General features: G+C 44.2%; 1 protein-coding gene across 1 annotated transcript; it reads right to left on the bottom strand.

Moving 5' to 3' along the window:
- Positions 1-3875: 3875 nt before the first annotated feature.
- On the bottom strand, positions 3876-13459 carry gata2a (GATA binding protein 2a). The gene is made up of 6 exons (XM_076096241.1): positions 13370-13459; positions 12693-13104; positions 11353-11925; positions 8549-8694; positions 6192-6317; positions 3876-5491 (listed from the first exon to the last, which is right to left on the bottom strand). Exons 2-6 carry the CDS (start codon positions 12919-12921, stop codon positions 5186-5188), a joined length of 1380 nt encoding a protein of 459 aa, XP_075952356.1. The 5' UTR covers positions 12922-13104; positions 13370-13459; the 3' UTR covers positions 3876-5185.
- Positions 13460-20123: the final 6664 nt, after the last annotated feature.

Here is a 20123-nt window from a genome sequence, read left to right as displayed (position 1 = left end):
CTCGTTCATTATTAGTACGCTGTACGCAGAAACCTTTTCAAAACCACGAGCTGTGGCAATAAGGTCTATCCAGCCACCCGTGAATGATATGAAACACTTTCCCTGTGTCTTTCCCCTCTTTCACTTCTCTACTTTCAAAATCACATGCTGGTGAAAAATTCAGAGCGCGACCTTTCTAAGGGTTAGGGGGTTATGGGAGTGTTTTCGAAGGAAGTCGCCATTTTATTTGACATTTACACATTTTTTTATTTTTGACTATTTTAATAAACCTTTTTCTTTTTCTTTTTTTTGCCTGCTTGCTTCACGTAGGCACCAAAAATGTAAACCATGCATCTCAAGTAAGCCTAAAAATATATTGAACGGTCAGTTTTGTCATTTTGTTAGCCAATGTGTTAGCCACGAGCATAGTCTTTTAGAGTTTTATAAAGGAAAAATCATTAACAAATGAACAAAGCCAGTGTTTTTAGTATTGAGTGCTCTTGTACAGGATGTTACCCTGCAGAATGAAACCTTGCAGAGAATTACACTTAAATAGTCCCCCTCGTAATCAATCTCTTTTTCACTGTCTCTGTCGGACCTCTATGGTCTTAATAGGTCCTAATCGTACCACATAAGTATTTCCTGTTTGAACTTCTCACTCCCTGTTTTTTTCACTGCTTTGAAAAGCCATTTCTCGGTCAGGCTTGGTATGCAGCTGTAGCAAGTATAGCAGCATTTCTACATTGGGCCTGAAGTGAAAACAAAAAAAGACGTGAAGGGCCCTATGGGTCATGCAGGAGACATACAAAATTATGCAATACCAAAAAACTTTTGACTTTTTCTGACTAATTCAAGACATTCGAGAGATATCATCAGTGAGATTTGACAGGTCAGGATGCTGCGGCTGTTGCCTGTCATCAGAGGTCATCCGTGTTTATCTGCTGTCAGCGCTGCCGCTCTCTGAGTGACGGTTATTACTGTCGAAGCTTTGCGGATCACATCATCATCACGATATACGGTTGATTAATTTCAGAAGTGGTGAGAGCCGTTCAAGCGTCAAATGGTTTATCTGCGGCGGTTTCCATAAATAGCGTTCACCAGGTGTTTTACTGAATGCACCCACCTTTTTCCTGTCAGAAGGGTATTTCTATGAATTTCTCTTGATCCATTATTAAAAGAGGAAGTTGATGTGTGGGTCTGATCATCGCACACATCACTGTGGCTCGGTAGCCATTACAGTTTAGAGCTTAGTCAATGCTCCATCATGACTTAAGAAAGTTCTCTTATTGCTCAAGATCGACAAACAAGCATCTCACACAGTGACTGAACTTTATGGCAAATACAAGCAGGAATAAATGTCCCATGTTTGTATTATCTAAATACTGTCCCGTCTTGCAGCCTTAATATCCTTCTAGGGGTCTGAGGAAGGAGGGATGCTTTTTTAGCTAGACCCAGGCAAAGGTCAACCCCCACTTCAACACACACACTAAGAGACCTGCATCTGAACTGTGCTCCACTTCCTTTCATCTTCTGTGTCTCTCTCTCCCTAACTCAACTTTGCGAGGGGATGGTCGAGATACCTTTTGATTCCGCTAATTCAATTTTATGGAAAAACAAATACACTGGGGGAGTGGGAGACGAGAAAAGAGTGGGAGTTTGTAGGGGGATGGAGAAAGGGGAATATGGAGAGTTGGAGTAGTGGTGGCGGTGGTGGTGGGGGGGAGGTTGGTGAGGACAAACGGAAGAGCGGAGGGGAGAAAGAAAAGGAGGTAGGGAGTCGAGATGAGTTGAAACATCCAGTTCCAGGTTGAAGTCGTAAACCTCTCCGTGCTCTGATCTAGGTGGCCACCATGTTCACCCCGCCGACGCATCCGAGATCTCTCCTCCTCATCTCCTCTATGGAACGCCACTTTGATAGTGAAGATAAGTAACGTCCTATTTTATGGCTCTTTTTCGTGTCACATAACTCATGATGTGAGTTAGGAGGTGGATGTCCTGTCGAATGTAGCCGTTGGTCGGTCTGGTGAGACTCGTGAGTAAACAGTTTGGAAAACCCTCACATGACGGAGTCTGTAAAAATGTAACCATGAAGAAAACGGAAAAGCGGTGGCTCATGCTGAAGACCAAAACACAGCTAAGCATTCATTTCAAGAGCATGTCATGTGCCTGCTACCAAATGTCTGGTCAGGCCTCGGAGAGGAAATGTCACCCTGCCTTCCACAAATGCTGCCACGCACCATCCTTGTATGTTTGTACACATGCATGTACGTACATGTCTGTGTGTTCGGATGTGTGTTCAGGCGAGGGCAGCGCTGGGAGTCGCTGGTCTGGCAGACTGCTGTATTATTTTTGGGAGGCCTGCTCCTTCCCTCTGGAGGGCCTCATTGAAGAGCGCTGGCTCTCTCCGTCTCCCCCTCTCAGGCTCCGGGAGTCCGGCCAAGCCCGGGCCGAGCAGGCTTGCTGGCTGCAGCAGCACGCAACCCGCTGAAGCTCACGGCCCAGCACCCACAAGCACTGTGGTGCACACGGATGGCTAGACTTCTTATTGGCAGTCAAGCGTTGCATTTTCACTGGTGTTCAGCAAGTGGATCAGGGGGGATCCCACCCCCCTCTCTGAAAACAGACACTCAGCCCTGTCTCCATGTGTGTGCAGCCGCCAGTTAGTTTTGCGGGTGCTACGATGTAGCATAAGCTGACGAGGCAGTGCTACACTAGATAACAAAACAGCACCTATATAGGTCCCTGGATAAATATTATTTCTAATTTGATCAACCCCTGGGAAACCCCAGCAGATGAACCTCCACAGCAGTCCAGCAGATGTGAGCAGGGTGGAGAGTTCAGGGAGGGGTAGCTGTCCGCTTTTAGCTTGGACCGTTTTTTTAATGGGATGGTTTGTGTTGTGGGTGTGTGAGGGTATGCTGAACTCAGTGATGATGACCTCCAATTGGCCCTAATCGAGCAGACTCATTAGTGGCTGGCTCTGTTCAAAGTTTCTTCAGACCCTTTTTTTTTATTTTACTGTAATCGTCCAAATGGTAGGGCGAGACAGAAAGAGCAATGTGGAGAGAGAAAAATGGAGAGTGAAAGACAAACAGAACAAATGGGAGATCAGAAAGAGAGAAAAAATAAAAGATAAACAAAGGGAAAGAGAACGAAAGAGTACGGGATGAGGGAGTAACAGAGCCTGCTTCCTGGCAGCCTCAGCTGCGTGCACATCTGTGTGAGAAGGGTCTGAGCAGACCCCCACGTGTTTGCTCAGGTCGCCTGATTGCCTTTCCTTCCTCTCTCTCTCTCTCTCTCTCTCTCTCTCACACTAAAGACCCGCTGTCCTTCCTCTCACGCCAATCACTGCAGCCGAGAGAGAGAGAGGGCTACTCCAGCAGACACGGGGAGCGAGGGCGAGGACTGCACTCATGACTCAGTGTTTGTCACATACAAATTCAAAAATAAAAATTGGCTGTTAGAGATGTTTTAAAAATAGAAAAGAGACCTTGCATGGGTTATATTGGTTAAAAATTGGTGAATTGGGGTTTGTGTTTGTTTTATTCCCCCAGTGTGTGTGTGTGTGTGTGTGTGCATGAGCATGTGGGTGTGTGCATATGTATGACTGTGTGTGACTCCGCTGGAGTCTGCTGTCTGGGTACAATGGTCCAGCCCGGGGCCTCAGCTCCACAAAGAGGCCTTCTCTTAACACGCCATCACAGATAGAGGAGGAGCCTGACCAAAGCATTACCACGCTCAAGGGATCACAGAGCTTCCCTTGATGCATCTGATATCCCCTTGTGATTTTAATAATCAAGCACTCTTCATTAAAAGCAGCGTTTAGTCTTATGCCTGTATGTTTGTGTGTAGAAGAATGATGGAGACAGACTGAACTTACGAGGCAGTGACAGATCTTACTTTAGTATTAAACTTTATTTTCCTTTATTTCCTTTACTTTTGTAAGATGGAAAAAAATGATAAAAACGTACAGCTTAGGGACTTTTCATCTAAGATAGGTCAGTGTTTTTCTTTACGTAATAACTATGACATTTGAAGGACCAGTGTGTCGGATTAAGTGGCATCTAGCGGTGAGGTCACAGACTGCCATCAACTGAATACCCCTCCTCCGCCCACGCCTCCTTTTACAAGTGTGTCGGAGCGCTACGGCGACCTTTAGGTAAAAAGATGAAAGGCTCACGCTAGAGCCAGTGTTCGGTTTGTCCGTTCTGGGCTACTGTAGAAACATGGCGGACTCCTTGAAGAGGACCTGCTCCCTATGTAGATATAAATGATTCATTCTAAGCCAAGGAACAAAATAACGATTCTTACTTTCAGGTAGTTGTACACTAATGAAAACATAGTTATGAATATGATATTCCATTTCGGCCAAATGATCCCCCTGAAATCCTACACACTGGACCTTTTTAAATCATCGGTTTCCATGTGTCTTTGACGAAAGCTTAAAGAGGGAAAATAAATTATCGTAGCAATAATTATAACATCAAATATAACAACAATAATAGCAATTAAGCATTTATAAACACTCTATTTACTGTGTATTTTTTCCATAAAAGTCCATTATTAAAAACAGGTGGTGAGCGATGTGGTGTACAATCCAGCATGTGAGGGGAGCACTGGTTTGTGGGTACTGTAGTCTGCGTCTGACTGGTTCCGTAACAGAAGTGCACGGGTGCTGTCGCTGTCAGCCAGTCTCTGGACCTCCAGCACTGATGGGTTTGTCTGTTCACGGCAGTTATGGACGACAGCCTGGGGATGGACAGGGTGCACGTATCTCAGTGTATAATGAGATGAGGCCGTGAGGTGAAAACAGCGGTTCTTTTTAGGACCTCTCGTGAGTCTCCTGTTACAGGGTCATGGAGAGGTGGGTACCAAAGTGACTTAGTAAAAATAAGCAAATAGAATGACAAGCGTCTCCATTCACTCCATTCCTGCAAGCTTCAGTCACCAAGGGACCAAGAAACCCCTCATCATATTAGCTTCTTCACAGAGTCCGCTAAATTCCTGCTTCGCAGCGTCCCATCAGTGAGCTCAGGAATGACGCGACATTCAGTCATCAAGTCCAACTGAAAGTCTCTCCCCTCCAACCGCTGTACATGATGCAACGTAGTCTGCTCAGCTTACGACGTGATGTGGAGGCCATTTAGTGTTAATGGCGACGTGGTGGCTCCTACAAGCGGAGGAGTTTTGGGGCCTGGAAGGGGCCTCAGTGACTCAGGGGCTCAGCCCAGACCGGCGAGCGATTGGAGTGGTGGGGGTGACCGAATGAAGGGTGAATGGGCGTGGGAGTGGGCAGCATGTGTCCCGTGTGGCTGAAGGGGGGCAGGTGACCCATGTGGGTCATGTGGCTGGTGAGGCCGGGTGCTCCGCCGAAGTGGGAAACCTTGTCCTGCATGCACTTCGATAGCTCGTCGAAGCCGTCCCCTGCTCGCTTGTTCCTCTTGGACTTGCTGGACATCTTGCGGTTGCGTGTCTGGATGCCTTCTTTCTTCATGGTCAGGGGTCTGTTGACCTGTGGAGAACCGCACATTAGCTCAGGGCACGCCAGACAAAAGCCTCACTGACAGTGTGAATACTATACATTATAGTGGTGGTTTATTTTGCCGCCCAACTCTGGCTCATAATTTAAAATGTCACCAGAAAATATGTCACATACTGCATTTCCTGTTAGGATTTGCATGCCTTTGTTTCACAGTAGCCCAATACTAAGAAGTACACCATGTGTTAAATAACTGCTATTAATAATGAGCATCTGTTTTGCATATATAGCTGCAAGTCTGGGGCGTTTTGGGGGGCTTTTGTCTAATTTCAAACAGAACAGTCCTGGTCAATATGAATACATGGGGATGAGGGCCTGACTGGAGCTGAAAGGAGCAGCCTCAGACAAATCCTCATCAGTGTAACCGAAGCCGTTACACTGAATGACAGTCCCACCCTGCAGCCTCTCCGGGGAGTAACGCCCCCCATTGAAACAACAACGGATTAATAAAAATAAAAAAAGAGGACCGGTGGGTTCTGCTCGACGGGGTGAGCAGGCTTTGCCTCGACACTCTCACAGTTGCTCTGCTCCTAAATCGATACGAGCTGTCCGCCCACTTGACCAGTTAACGACCAGCGGGCCTACCCTTCCTCCTCCTCCTCCTCCTCCTCCCCCCGAAACTCTGCACTTGAGTGCAAGTTTTTTTTTTTGTTTTTTTTTAAAGGCTACTTACATTGTGCAGTTTATAGTAAAGGCCGCAGGCGTTACACACCGGGTCTCCGTTCCCGTTGCGCCTCCACAGGGTGGTGATGGTGGTCTGGCAGTTTGCACAGCAGGTGCCTGCACGTCTGGCGGCGGACTGAAGGAAGCAGAGAGAAAAATATACATCATGAATACTGACCCATTCACACGTGGAGGTCAGCGCGGACACCGAGCAGCACAAACAACACGTAGGTGCCCAAATGTCACGGCTCTTTAGACACCCATACAAGTTGAATCATTTAACATGTATTGTTATTAAAGCCACTGCACTGACATCGCATGCAGTGAATTTAGTGTTTTCTGCCTCAGCACAAAATCAATAAGAGACGGAAAGTTGTTTTTTTCTTAAATCAAACTGTGGGTTTGCGTGAGACCGCAGAACCATGTGCAGAATAGCATCAGAAGACGCGACACGCAGACCGAAACAACACATAATTCCCGTTGAATCAATTGCATGTATGCAGACCGCTACACCATGATCACGTTTTCTAATTTGCGCTATAAGTCATGGGGACATTTTTTTGTTGGCCGACAGAATGCCTGATTCTGTACACGCCTGCCGCTGATTATCATTTTTTAATAAATTACAAATAAATATGCTGTGTATTAACAGGTTCAAATGAAGGCCTTGTGTAAACCCTCTATCCTGATCCAGGGAAACTGGGCTACAAGTCGCATAAGACCCGGTGTCCTGCCTGGCAATGCGCTCCTGCGTCCATTGCGGATCAATTCTTCACACATATTAAGCAACATTAGCTTTACATGCAAGCAGCCTCCAGCTCTTCGCTTTGCAGGCAGCATCCAGGTTTTTCCTGTTAATTAATTTCAGGTGGACTCGTTGCTATTGGCCTGGAAAGCAGCAACAACAACCCCTGGTCTTTCTTAGGCGAAATCAAATATGTAACCTATATCTTTTTAAATAAAATAAAAAAGCCGCTGCGCTTTTAAGAACGTTCCACATGCGCATCGAGAATGATCAACAAGGGAAGAACATAAATCCATTTATTTTCCAATCCCCGCCCCTCACGGTCTGTCTCTTCGCACATAAGCGGCTCCTCCAGTGTTGTGATAATCTCTTTACAGTATATGTCAGTCTGGCCACAGAGAATGCAGCGCGCTGGTTGAGGGCGGAAACAGCCGGGAGCCTGACTTCCTTATCTGGGCCGGACAGATATCCGGATAGGAAACAACTGGATGCCCCTTTGAACACAAACTCTGAAAAACACTTGAGCTGAAAATGCAAAAGCCACAGCCATATGGGCCGAGCCAGTGGAAAATGTAATGGGCTTTTTTACACGAGCAGGAACGACGTGGAGCTGGCCAAGGGGACAACATGAAGAAATATATAAATATATATTAGACCCATAATAAGGTTTTAAAAGTCGACAATTTATTGGCGAGTCAAATGATCTGCTGATCGTTATCGTAGACGCAATCTTAGCCCAGACCACTTTTTATGAAAGTTTATAGGTTGTTCCAGCAGTGAACTTTTGTATTATTTATTTTTTAAATATCCATTTTAGAGCCAGTAATTAATTTGTACTAATTTAGCCATTATTATTATTATTATTATTAGTGGGATTTAGTATAAGTATTATTTGTGACTATGTTGCAGATCATTTATATATTATTTACCTATACTTGTGGCATGTGTCTTTTTTTCTACGAGCCAGTTTAAAAATGTAAAAAACGTATTGTTATTGTAATTTTTAGACACCAACTGAATAAGCACCGACCACTTAAGTATAAAAGAAAAGAAAATTCTGCTGAACAATAAAGGATTCAGGAGTTACTGTAAAATATCAATCCTTGAAAATAGGAATACAGCCTAAAGATATTAAAATATTTAGCCTGGTGCACTCTTGTTTGAGAGTAAATGTTTTAAAAGATAATTAAAATACATGGGTTTATAAATTGAGAATTGAAAGCCATGAAATGAATTGACTATGGTGCAGAGAAATGTGTCCAGCTTCAGTAGGGTTAATGCCAGAAGTGGCTGTGCAGTGGTACATCCACTACAAGAATGTTATGTGTCCATGCTGCTTTTCATTTACTCAAGCTTGGTGTTAACTAAAGCAGCATGGGCAATGGTATCAGTAACAGTATCAGAAGTACCAGCAATAATGATAGCAGGAACAATGCAATAGTAGCAGTATTGTAACAGGTCATGAAGGCGGATCATCGGGGGGCGAGAGGGACAAACAATTCCAGGAAGATCATAGGGAAAATATAACTTTCCTGGAATTGTGCTGCCGGCATCGGCTTTGTCCTCATATTTGGGTGCCCTCTCTCAGAGTGAAGCGATGGCGTGGGGAGTATAGGACTCACCAGTCTACGTTTGGGCTTGATGAGTGGTCGGTTCTGGCCGTTCATCTTGTGGTACAGTCCGCAGGCGTTGCACAGGTAGTGGCCGGTGCCGTCTCTTCGCCACAGAGGGGTGGAGGTGGCACCGCAGTTTACACATTCACGGCCCTCTGGATATAGTTCAGGAGGAGGAGAAAAGAAGAAATTTTATATAATTAAAAAATTCACTGTCCATTAGAAGCAACACATAGCAGCTGTCCAGACCCGATCAGGCAACAATACGGTGACGTGGGACCCTAGATGGCCCTGTAATATGAAGTCAAAATCTGTCTCATGATGGCGACATTGTCCATATCGGAGTGCAGGTGTACCAAGTGTGCGCGGCTGTCATGGACACAGACACCTCTATGTAAACCGATCCAGAGTGGGGAGGCCAGAACATGTCCAGAGGTGTCCGACACGAAGAATGAGAAACGCCATCAAATTAGGACTACATTATTCATGAGCTCAGTGGGCACCCATGAGAGGAAACATACGTGTGTGGTGATGGTATTAGATGTGGCGGACAGTGTTGCAAACTTTGATGAAAAGCTTGCAGGCCATGTTGGCTGCAATTGATAATATGGAAATTGTTTTCAGTCCAACATTTTGATGAAGTGTCTATTATTCTTAAAAAAGTGACTGGATGTGAACTAGATCTCCTGTGCATACTTGTGTTTTTCTATATAAAAAAAGCTGCTTTTTTAGTTATTCCCACGTGCTCTCCTCTCCCTTTCAGGTTTGACTGACTTCAAACAGCCTGTTGCTAAACCGACCGATTCCTTTAATTCAAGTATCCCTCTCTCCCTAGAGCATCATCTCATTATTCCTGTTATAATGCCAGCGACACCCACAGTCCCACCCTCGCTCTACAATGGAATCTGACCTGAGCAAAAAGCTATGTTCCTTTTGAAATGCATCTCGCCGCTTTTTTTTTTTGTACCTCCCTTCTCTTCCTCTTAAAGCGTTTCGCAGGTTAGGCAGCCACATTAAAGCGGGTTCATTAACACTTCAAATATGCATCAGCAATGACTGATGTATTTATGTGTTATGCAATGTTTAGTGTTGAAATAAGAAGCAAAAAAGGGAAGCTCTGTGTGAAAAGGTAGTGTAGAGAGAGCCACATATACTGAAATGTCATTGTGGCATTTTGTACAACAATCAATCACCATTACTGGCACATGGACATCGACTTTGATAGATAAGAGCCTTTTTAATGCCGTAGCTGAAATGTTTGTGTTGCTGATTCAGGCGCAGTCTGGCCAGCTTCTTTTAAATGTCACAGTGTTACGTTTCTGCTACAACAGCTCACATTCACTCAGATTATCAGCCTGCGAGCATCGCCCAGGTGTATTAAAAAGCAACAGATGACAATATCGATTATTACACAGCTACATTTTGGAGCGACGTGTTAGCCTAAAACAATCTGTGATGTTTCTCTGTTATTATTTTTTCGGCCCATTATTCCAAAGTACAACAGCTGGAACAATGTAGGAAAATTACAGAGTCATTACTAGACTGAGTTTGTTTTTCAAATGTCTGCACATTAATGTCTAATGTCTAAATATTCCCTTAAATATTACTCTATCAATCTAATATTACTATTAATAACACATGCAGTCTATTGAACCAGGTGCATTATTATATATATTTTTTTTTTAAACAATGATGTACATTTTAATCAGCATACTCAATGCACTATATTCTCCAAATTGTGAAGTTATGCATATAAGTGTTGTTTAGATACACTTTCATCTACTCATAGAAGCAAGTCTACTGTGGACTTAGTTGCCTCCACTTCATGTCGGTGCTCTGGGCCAAGGCCATGCTTAAAAACACAAACAGCAGGGCTCTGTCGCCTGTGCTTTGTTAGGACTATGAGAGCTGTGGGCGGGGGTGGAGGTCGTGATTTGTTCACTTGGAGGTATACAGGATATGGCAGGAGCCAGGGCGTCGTGACTCCTCCGTTTTTTAAGTGCAATAAAGGCCACATTTAAAAGAAAACAAGTCTATGGCACGAAGAAGAAGCCAATTCGAGTGCTGAACATGAACGTAAAACTAATTAAATCGATGTAAAGTCTTCGTGAACGATATAAAAAAAAAAGTGTTATTGTGTAATCTCTGGTGAAACTACAATCATTCCATTTTATTTTATACGTCAGACATATATATGAATAATTGGTTAATTTAATTAGCTGTAATCCCACTTTCCTTTCGTTGAAGTTGTCCACAGAAACATTTAATCATGCGCATAAGGACCCTATATAGCTGAACATGTAGCCTGGTAAATAGTTGACCCCGATTAGTCTGATGAGTTTCATTTGAGGTTGATTCCCGCTAAGGAGACGCCTGTTAAGTGGATGCGGCTTTATAAGTGGCGAGGAGTGCGATGGGACAAAAGATAAGACTTGGGACGGGTTCTAAAGCGGACAGACGGGTCCGATATGGAAATGCTCTCTCTTTGTGTCAGTGACCCACTGGAGCAACAAGTGGTGTCTAAAGTGGAATCAACATTAACAATAATAATTATGAAATGAATAGTTTTTTTTTTTTAAACACTCGCGTACATTACAAAATATGGAGGGGCCCATATACGTATATATAAACGAAATGTACAACAGTAGCAGAATTCCTATTACATGGTGACAAACGCGTATCTGCTGATGATTGATCGGGTAAACTAGTGTGTAATGCTTCACTGCTCGGCTGAATCCACCATAACCATTTAATTAGGCCTTATCAGTTCGATCTGCCATCTGACGCGAGGGAGAAACGCACGTGAGACTCACCTGAGCTCGACCGAGTCTTGCTCTTGCATTTGGGCGTAAAGCTGGAGGAGGACCCGCCGAGCAGGCTGCCAGGGTGGAAGAGACTGCCGCTGTACTCGTGGGGCGTATGCAGAGGGTAGGCAGAGTAGGTGGGGATCGGGTGGTGCGTGGCAAGGCCCTGGCCGTTCATCGAGGCCAGGCCGCTGCGGAGCGGACTACAGCTCTCCATCTTCATGCCGTCCGTCAGTTGCACTTGGTACTTGATCGACTCCTTCTCGTCCATTCTGGTCGAGCTGGAGGTCGGAGAGGTAGGGCCGGGGTCCGGGGACACGTCTTTCGGAGGGGTAGGGGGGAAGCTGTAGAGGTGCGCGTTGGAGTGGGACACCGTGAGCGACGAGACCGGTGCTGTGCCGGTGCTGCTGCTGCAGGGGTAGCCGGAGCTGGCGGGGTGCAGGCCGGGTTTGCTGAAGTGGCTGACCGCCCATGCGTTGTGGTGGTGGGCCGCGGAAAGGGCAGCTTTCCCGGGGTCTAGCCAGGGAATACCGGGGCTGTGGATAAGGTGTGGTCGACAAACCTGGTTCCCAGTGAGGCGAGCTGAAATCCGAATATAGTATTTAATATATGATTTTTTTTACACGCTTCTTTGACACACTCTTGTCACTATAGTTTGCAAAACAGAAATACCTTTATCTTACCTGCTAAATACACAGAATTACTAGAGTCCGACATTTAGATCCAGATGAAGATAAAAAATATTTTTGTTAATTTGAAATTAGATTTTGTTTTCTCACAATTAAAAAAAGTTTCCAGTTGCCTCGCACGTCGTCTCTTAAATTGAATCGATAAATACCTATTTACACCAGAAAACACATAAAAGTAGCTTCTCGCCAGGACTGTATCTTATCATCGCCTGCAGCTCCCGGACTAAAGATTGTTATTAGTAAATTTGCGGTTTTTATTTTATATCCAGGAAGTGCCTCTCTCTCTTTCTCTCTCTCTCCTCCAGAAACCCCTGCCCCAACAGAGAGGGGTTAAATGACATACTTCCCTTTCCTCTGGCTGTCATTTGCTAGAAATTCCTTTTATGTTGGTGAATTGTCCCGTGAAGTCAGATGGATTTTTTCTAAAGCAAATTACTGCACATTGCATGCATTGTTCAAATTAAAGTTTCCGTACTAAATTAATAGACCTATTCCAGAGCCAAACTTTGAGCATAACGTATAAAGCTCTATTTAGTCTTTGATGGATTATACAAAAACTTAAATAAGGCATTAATACAATGTACATTTTTCAAACGCGATCCTAATTTCTCATCACACTCGTCAGCTTAAAGGGTCACTTTAAAATTGTGCGCATCTTACCGTGTGCTTGGCTGTACGTGACCCTTGCCCGGGAGTTGGTGTAGTAGGGGTTCCCTTGAGAGTCCAAGTGGTTCAGAAACATGTCAACTTCGTCCTGGGGCAGTAAAGGCGCCATGGGCTCCATGTAGTTGTGGCTCAGACTGTGGTGGTGAGAGTCCGGGTGCTGGCCGTTCAGCACTGCGTGATGATGCGCCATCCACCGAGACTGATCGGCCGCTGCGACCTCCATGGTCCTCTCCTCTGAAGGCGTCTCGCTGTGCGTCGGGCTACTTTTAGGCTATGTTTACCTCCAAGTGGAAGTTAAATCCTCCTCACAATATAGTTCCTTAGCTGTGAAAGTCTCGGCTGTGTGTTTATTTACTTCAGAAATAGAATCCTTAAATAACCCGGTCTCCTTTCTCCTCCGTTTAACCTGCAACGAGACGAAAACAAAATGTTAATTTAGCCAATGAACACCGTGGCCGCTCCACCTCTCCTTCCATGCAAAGAAGAGGCGTCCTTTATAAATACATGTTTCTTATCGAATCATAGCAGTTAACACGTGAAATAAACGTTGCACATTTTAGGTTCCTAATGATTAAAGGTTGAAAAGAACGTCAGCTGTCTCAATGTCGAAGCCATGCATCCCGTCCCTGCACAAAGTAATAAAAAAAAACACAAATGTTTCCTTTGGATACCTGTTGCAATTCCGATCAGCTGACTGCGAATACAGCTTGTGTAAACCTCTTGATCCATGCAGCGCTCGGGCTCATTAATGAGATGTGGCGCAGACTGATGCGGCTGGCGCCAGTAAATTCCCATATCAAGCCACATGGGGCGGGGCCTCGGTCTGAGCCAATCACAACCAGCCCTGCCACAATTGGCTCGCTGCATCCTTGCTCTGCTCTCCTTTCAATTTCCATGTCCCTGCACCGACAAAACTAAAAGACTTATCAATCAGCAGTGTAATTTCTCGGGGGTCTTTCTCTCTCATGAAGCTCACACTGAATGAGCAATCGGTCCCCGATAATCTGCTTTTTTTAGCGGCAGTTATAAGCCTAAAGACAGACATCTAACATGAGGGGAAATTCAGTCTGCACAATATATGGCTTACAAGGCCTATTATAATGGTGCAGAAAGCGTAATCTGATGTAAATCGCTTTCATAAAATATATTAATATCTGAATATATTTGAAGACTTTTGAGTGACGTTAACTTTTCACACCCACTTGCAAAATGTTGCTGATTGAGCCTCGCATCACCGACATTGTAGAAGTTGATTTTTCCATACTGCTGTTATGTAAATAAGCAGAGTTTTCAGCACCTCTAAAACCAACACAGTCGATTTGTGACCCCGAAATTGGCCCCATTGTTGGGAGCGCCTAATTGTCTTTAATTAGTAGCAGGGCATTCCTCTTGTGAAAACAGTGTTTTTTGTCTCGAGGACAGAGCAATCAAACGATGCAGTTTGCATATGAATGGAGCCTCTTTTCTCTTGGTGGCACCAGGGATGGGCGCAAGGCCTTACCTACGAAAACCAGTTGGTCGCCATCAACATGTCTTAACGCCGTCATTCAGAACTCGACAATACAAATCGAAACAGAAATCAAACCCCCAAACAAAGGCGTGTTAATTCATTCATTTTCAGTATCGTCATTATTATTATTATTTGCTGCCTTTAAGCTGCCTTTAATGATACACAAGCAAGTTTCTGCCAGTGTGGATTAGGGGAGAAAATGATGTTGAAGAGAGTATAGGGCAAATAAAACTACGAACAAAAAGTATTATTCTATTCCATTCTAATTTTAGAATTAGCGGTGCGCGCTAAAATGATTAGTCCGTGCGCATAGATCCATGCCTGTGCCCATAAATATATAGGTGTGTGTGTGTGTGTGTGTGTGTGTGTGTGTGTGTGTGTGTGTGTGTGTGTGTGTGTGTGTGTGTGTGTGTGTGTGTGTGTGTGTGTGTGTGTGTGTGCCTGCCTGCCTGTTTGTGATTGACAGGGAATAATTGGAGGGTTCTCGGAGCCTAGACTGGCCGCCACGCTGACGCCTGGCCCTGACGTCACAGAGTTTGCGGGGGGGGGGAGTCACGTGAAGCTTGTGATACCTGGACAAATTCTCCTAGTAAAAGACCCCTCATAACCCCGATGACACGGTATCCACGATGCAGGTCATTAGGGTTACAATCATGCTCTGATCTGCTGCTATACCTGCTGTGTGTGTGTGTGTGTGTGTGTGCGTGTGTGTGTCAGTCGTCAGTCGTTAAATCAGTGGCATGTTGCCAGGGGCAGTGAGTTGAGGAGCTCAGCCCTTTGAGCTTGTAAACTCCTAAAATCAACAAATTAGTGCATGTTGGGCAGCAGAGGGCCTGCTACCTGAATAACTGACATTCCAGTGAAAAGTGGGCAGGTGGAGTGAGAACTTACCTTTTGTATGGTTATTCATAGTCGGCTTATAGATATTGTACTATAATACACACAAGATAAATCATCAAATATACACAATGTGTGTGTTTAATAGAGAAGCTATTTTACACTGCTATCGAATAATTGCTGTCACACTGCTTGAACCCGAAGCAACAACGACTCCCTCTGTTCAAGCATGAATGGACGACCAGCGATGCTCTTGTTCTTGAGGCTATAGTATAGTGAAAGCTCTTTTTATTTTTTTTCCCACTGAGCACTGTAACATGTCACTGTATAGCCTGCAGTGGTCAGCCTGTGCTTCTGGGTTCTTGGTCTGGCTATAAGGCTCTAGCTGCTGCAGCATGCCCATTGTTGTTTTCATGTTTGCCAAATGGATTACTCAGCAGGATTTAGCCCTCTGTAATTTATACCTTCATTAATCCCATTTGTATCTGTGCTGGAACAAAAGATGGGAGAGGGTGACGAAGGGTTAGTGAGGGGGGGTTCTGTTGCTTTCCCTCTGTCTTTCTCAAGGACACAGCAGTATTGTTTCACCCAGGGATGCTATCCTAGACCGGAGAACACTATCCCTCCCACAACACCTCCTGGGTGAGAACTCTGTGCAACAACTGTGTCGCTGTGCAGCCACATCGGCTAATGAACAACAAGATTATCATTCCGATCCATGCTGTTATTAAATGGGATTGGCTTTATCTACCTGTTTGTTCCCATTGGGCACGGTCATCCATCATTATCCAGAGCGGAGGTGTGTATGACTGTGTGTGTGTGTTTGGTGTGGGGGGGGGGGGGGGGGGGGAGTGTGAAGAGCCACAGTGGTGCTTGTGAAGATAAGCAGAGCCAGGGAGAAGAGAATGACACAAACCAGCTGAAGCATTATTGTCCCCTTTACTCACGGCTAATTAGATCGAGCCGGGGCACTAGGGGGCTTTATGGACACAAGCACCAGGACACAGGGCCATATAACTGCTAGGAGAGGGGCCTGGACGCTGCTAAGAGAGCAACACTCACTCCCATTTAAGCAGTTTGAGCAGTGAATAATAACATTTCAGAATAGGGCAGGACACGACACACGGACTGCTCACGTAACAAAAGGGATTATGGAGCAGAAGATGATTCTTAGGTTTGTCAATAACATCCCTTATTGGAGCTTTAATTCTTTCTGGGAAAAGTTCTCCACAGCTCATTACTGGGATGTTTTGTAGAAACTGTTTGATAAAAAAAAAAGTGTCAGAGATGCAGCTCCTCAACACCAGTGTTAAAATCATGATCATGCATTCAGTCACCCATTCATTCAAAAATATCAAGAGCTTTCTTTCTTACAAATCTACAGTCTGTTCTCAATAACAGAGCTTCAGGCAGTTACTTTTCTTTTTCTTTTTCATGCACAAAAAGCCCATTAAGCATCATGCACACAACAGCACAGGTAAGAGGGAGAGAGGGGAGGGGGGGGGGGGGGGGGGGGGGAGAGAGAGAGAGAGAGAGAGAGAGAGGTTGGTTGGTTGGTGTAAAAGGTGCCATGTATTGTGCAGCTCCTGCATGCCTGTGGAGACCCCAGCCCGCCCCTGTCTCTGCTCCACCATTGTAGGGATGTGATTGCTCTCTCTGCTGATGAGAGATGAGTGCTCCAGTCATTACGCATTTTAAAGCGTGACAATTGAATACCTTTGTGGTCACTAACATCATGCTGATGATACACGAATACATTTCGTGATCGAGTTTATTTTTATTTTTATTTTGCCTGCAGGAATAGAACACCTTGCCCACGGCAACATAAAGTGGGCGACAATAGAATGAATTATTGATAGTATTTACGCGACCTGCTAGGTGGAATATTATTATTGGCATAGGTGTATTAATTATCAGTTTGGGCTCAATGCTTTTCTTTTTTATCGTCCGCTCATTTAGACAAATAATAGAGCTACTTGTCTAAACAGATAGGAAGAAATCCTAGTTGCCAGTGAATATAACAAAAGTAGTAATACATACGTCTATATTCTTTACACGTTTAATCCCATATTGTGCTGCTTTCTTTTCCGACGTTATGGAGGTTTACCGGCTAAAAGCCGTGACAAACTAAGGCTGAATGTGAAGGTAAATATAAACTGGAATTATGGCCTTTGCACAAAGCGTGAAAGTATAATCACCCCTACACAGTCATGAAAGCTACAGCTCAAGCAATGCTGCAGAAAAATAAGATGTTGTTTTTTGCTACAATAATGTTAATAATGATCGACGAGATGTTTTTTTAATTTTTTTATTTCTCCCAATTTTTCGAGCCTCTATAGCCATATATTTGCGTACGTATTTGCCTATTTTAATATATAAATGGAAATAACATTTCCCAAAAGAAGAAATAAAAATGTCAGATAAAAAAAATATATTTGCAATTTACTTACCGATTCAGTCTTATGGGAGCAGAGTGGCTGCGCTTTCAGAGTCAAACCAGAGAAAGTGGGTCTATCCGAATCACTCCAACACAACATGCGCAAAATAAACGACCGACGAGGAAAGGTTGTCCTGGCGAGCCCTGCTTTTTTAAAGACGCTGTCGAGACAACATGGAACAACCGGTGGCCTGGAGCCGCTGCTCGCTGTCTCATCACCCGGCAGAGAGTGGTGTGTGTGTCTGCGCTCAGTCCCTCCCTCCTCTCTCGCTGTATCCAAACCTTTCTGAATATGAGCAAAAAACTTCAGCGGCCGTATGAGCAACAGCAACGTAATGGCACGTCAGCCAGCAGCCCCGTCTTCCGGGTCCCGGTTAAATACAGAAACTGGCAGCAATACCTGTTCCCAAGAGGCGATCAATAGCGTTGAACTTGCCCCTTTTTCGGGATCCCAGCATTTTATCGTTTTATCTCAAGGACCCCAGGTCTGATATATAAGTGGGGACGTAAGAACAGTAGGCTATTTCACTTCTAAACTAAATAAATGCATTTGGGTGAGGACTCCCTTTGTCTTTCAAGGGCCAATGGATGTCCCTGGTCCCCATCTGTGCCAGCCAGGTGCAACACGATACACATGCTCAATCTCTGTGAGTTTGGAAGTAAGTTGTTAACGACCAACTCTTGCAGCTTGTAGCCAATAGAAAAAAGGTTTACTGTGAATTTGGTCAACAGAGCGTGAATGCGAAATGTGCGCTGTTAAATGTCCAGTCGTTCATGTGTCCATCAGTAAAAATGTAAGGCAAGGCTACATGTTGTTAATGATATGTTACTCTTGTGTTTGCTGCCACTAAAACTGACAGCGTCACTGGTCCATAATTGACTTACTGAGATTGTGCTTCATGACCCCCCCCCCCCCCCCCCCCCCCCCCCCCCCCCCTCCCTGTTAAATGTGTTAAAGAAGAAAGATACCCCCCCCCCCCCCCTTTCTTTTTTTGTGCTTTAAATCCCACACAGTAACAACAACTTTGTAAAACATGCAAAGCCTCTGAAATCTCCTGCACGCGACCTGGGCTCGTGCGCGGCGCTGGAGCCAGGCAGGTGCAAGGGGCGCGAGGACCTCTGCAACTCGGGCTCGTGCTCCCCAGAGTGCACACGCACACAAAAAGAAAAGACAAAAAAGAAAAGAAAAGAAATGTGAAGTCTGACTGAATAAATAACATTTGTTTCTATGTTTAAAATCACCAGAGCAAAGACGCGAGAGCTCAAAATATCCAGTTTTGGCACAATGGACGTCCACAGAAATATAACTTTGTTCAGTAAAAAAGTGCTTAATGGTTTCTCAAAAATATTTGACTTATGAGGCTTTTTTAGATGAAAATATCTCTTTTTAAAGTTTGCATATTGTTATTATCTGTACTGTGATATAAATATATATAAATATATATTGAAAAACAACATTATTAGTTTGACTTTTGATTATTTGGTATATTTATGAGCTAAATGTTTTAGTTGTAACATGTAGACTATAGTCTATATTCAATATTAATATAATTAGGCGATACAAACAATATAATTGAGTCAACATTATGCCTTTTAGTTTTTGGAGTTAGCCTAATTAGAATTGAATTAGTTGAGAATTGTGACAATAGAGTCTTTCAGACAACAATTCACCTTGAAGAGCTATCAGTCAGGTTCAAAGCAGATGGTCAAATAGAGAACTAAAAGTTTATACAAGTGTTAAATAAACTACTTTTTTAAGGCGCTGTCAGAAAATAATTCCCTCCTGAAATGATAACCACCAAATTTAGGCTTATTATTATTGTTGTTATTATTATTATTACATGTTCTAAATAGACCGATTATCTGTATCAATAATCGACTTCACAACATTATAGCCTAATGTTATATTTGTGTGTACTTGCACTTGTATTGTTAATCAATTTTCTGCATGTTCTGCACGAGACACCGCTTGTGTGCGTGTGTGTTTGTGCGTGCGTGTGCGTGCGGTTTTCGTCAGGGACGATATTATATGCACACTGCATTAGATGCCAGGGCCCTTCTCCTTCTGATTATTACCAGGGGTAATATTTCATCGGCACCACGCAATCTTTGTTCTCTGTGAAGATAATAAATGGCCTAATCGTTATCAGCAAACTGCTGGGGGTGTCGGCACCGACCGAGGCTGGAAGCGGGGTCCAAAGTGCTGCTGAATAAATTGGTGTTCCTTATCTCTCACTCCCAGATTATCGCCGCCTTTTCAAACTTGCACAACAAATACATTCAATGCATCTAATGCATCATTTGTGTGCGTGCGTGTGTGTGTGTGAAAGAGAGAGAGAGAGAGTGCGTGTGTGTGTGTGTGGGGGGGGGGGGGGGGGGGGGGTCCCGTAGGTTGATAGAGACAGATAGGCGAGAAATATTTACGCGCAGCAGCGGTACAGCCAATATAAGCTCTGTATAGCTTTAGAGGGAGTTTATTGGCGAGACCATTGGTACACACACGACACTTTACATATCAATACAAGCATGTATTAAACATACATCAGTGTGATATGATGCTTATCTGTCTGATTAGTCCCATTACTGCTCGAGGATGTGGAGCTTTTATTTTTTTATTTAGTCCACCTTTTGGAAATTCAGC

The sequence above is a fragment of the Anarhichas minor genome, unplaced genomic scaffold, assembly GCF_050575085.1.
Source record: "Anarhichas minor isolate MPS153535 unplaced genomic scaffold, ASM5057508v1 ptg000021l, whole genome shotgun sequence".
Taxonomy (NCBI): domain Eukaryota; kingdom Metazoa; phylum Chordata; class Actinopteri; order Perciformes; family Anarhichadidae; genus Anarhichas; species Anarhichas minor.
The sequence above is the reverse complement of the archived record's forward strand: the minus strand, read 5'-3'. Positions and strand labels throughout refer to the sequence as shown.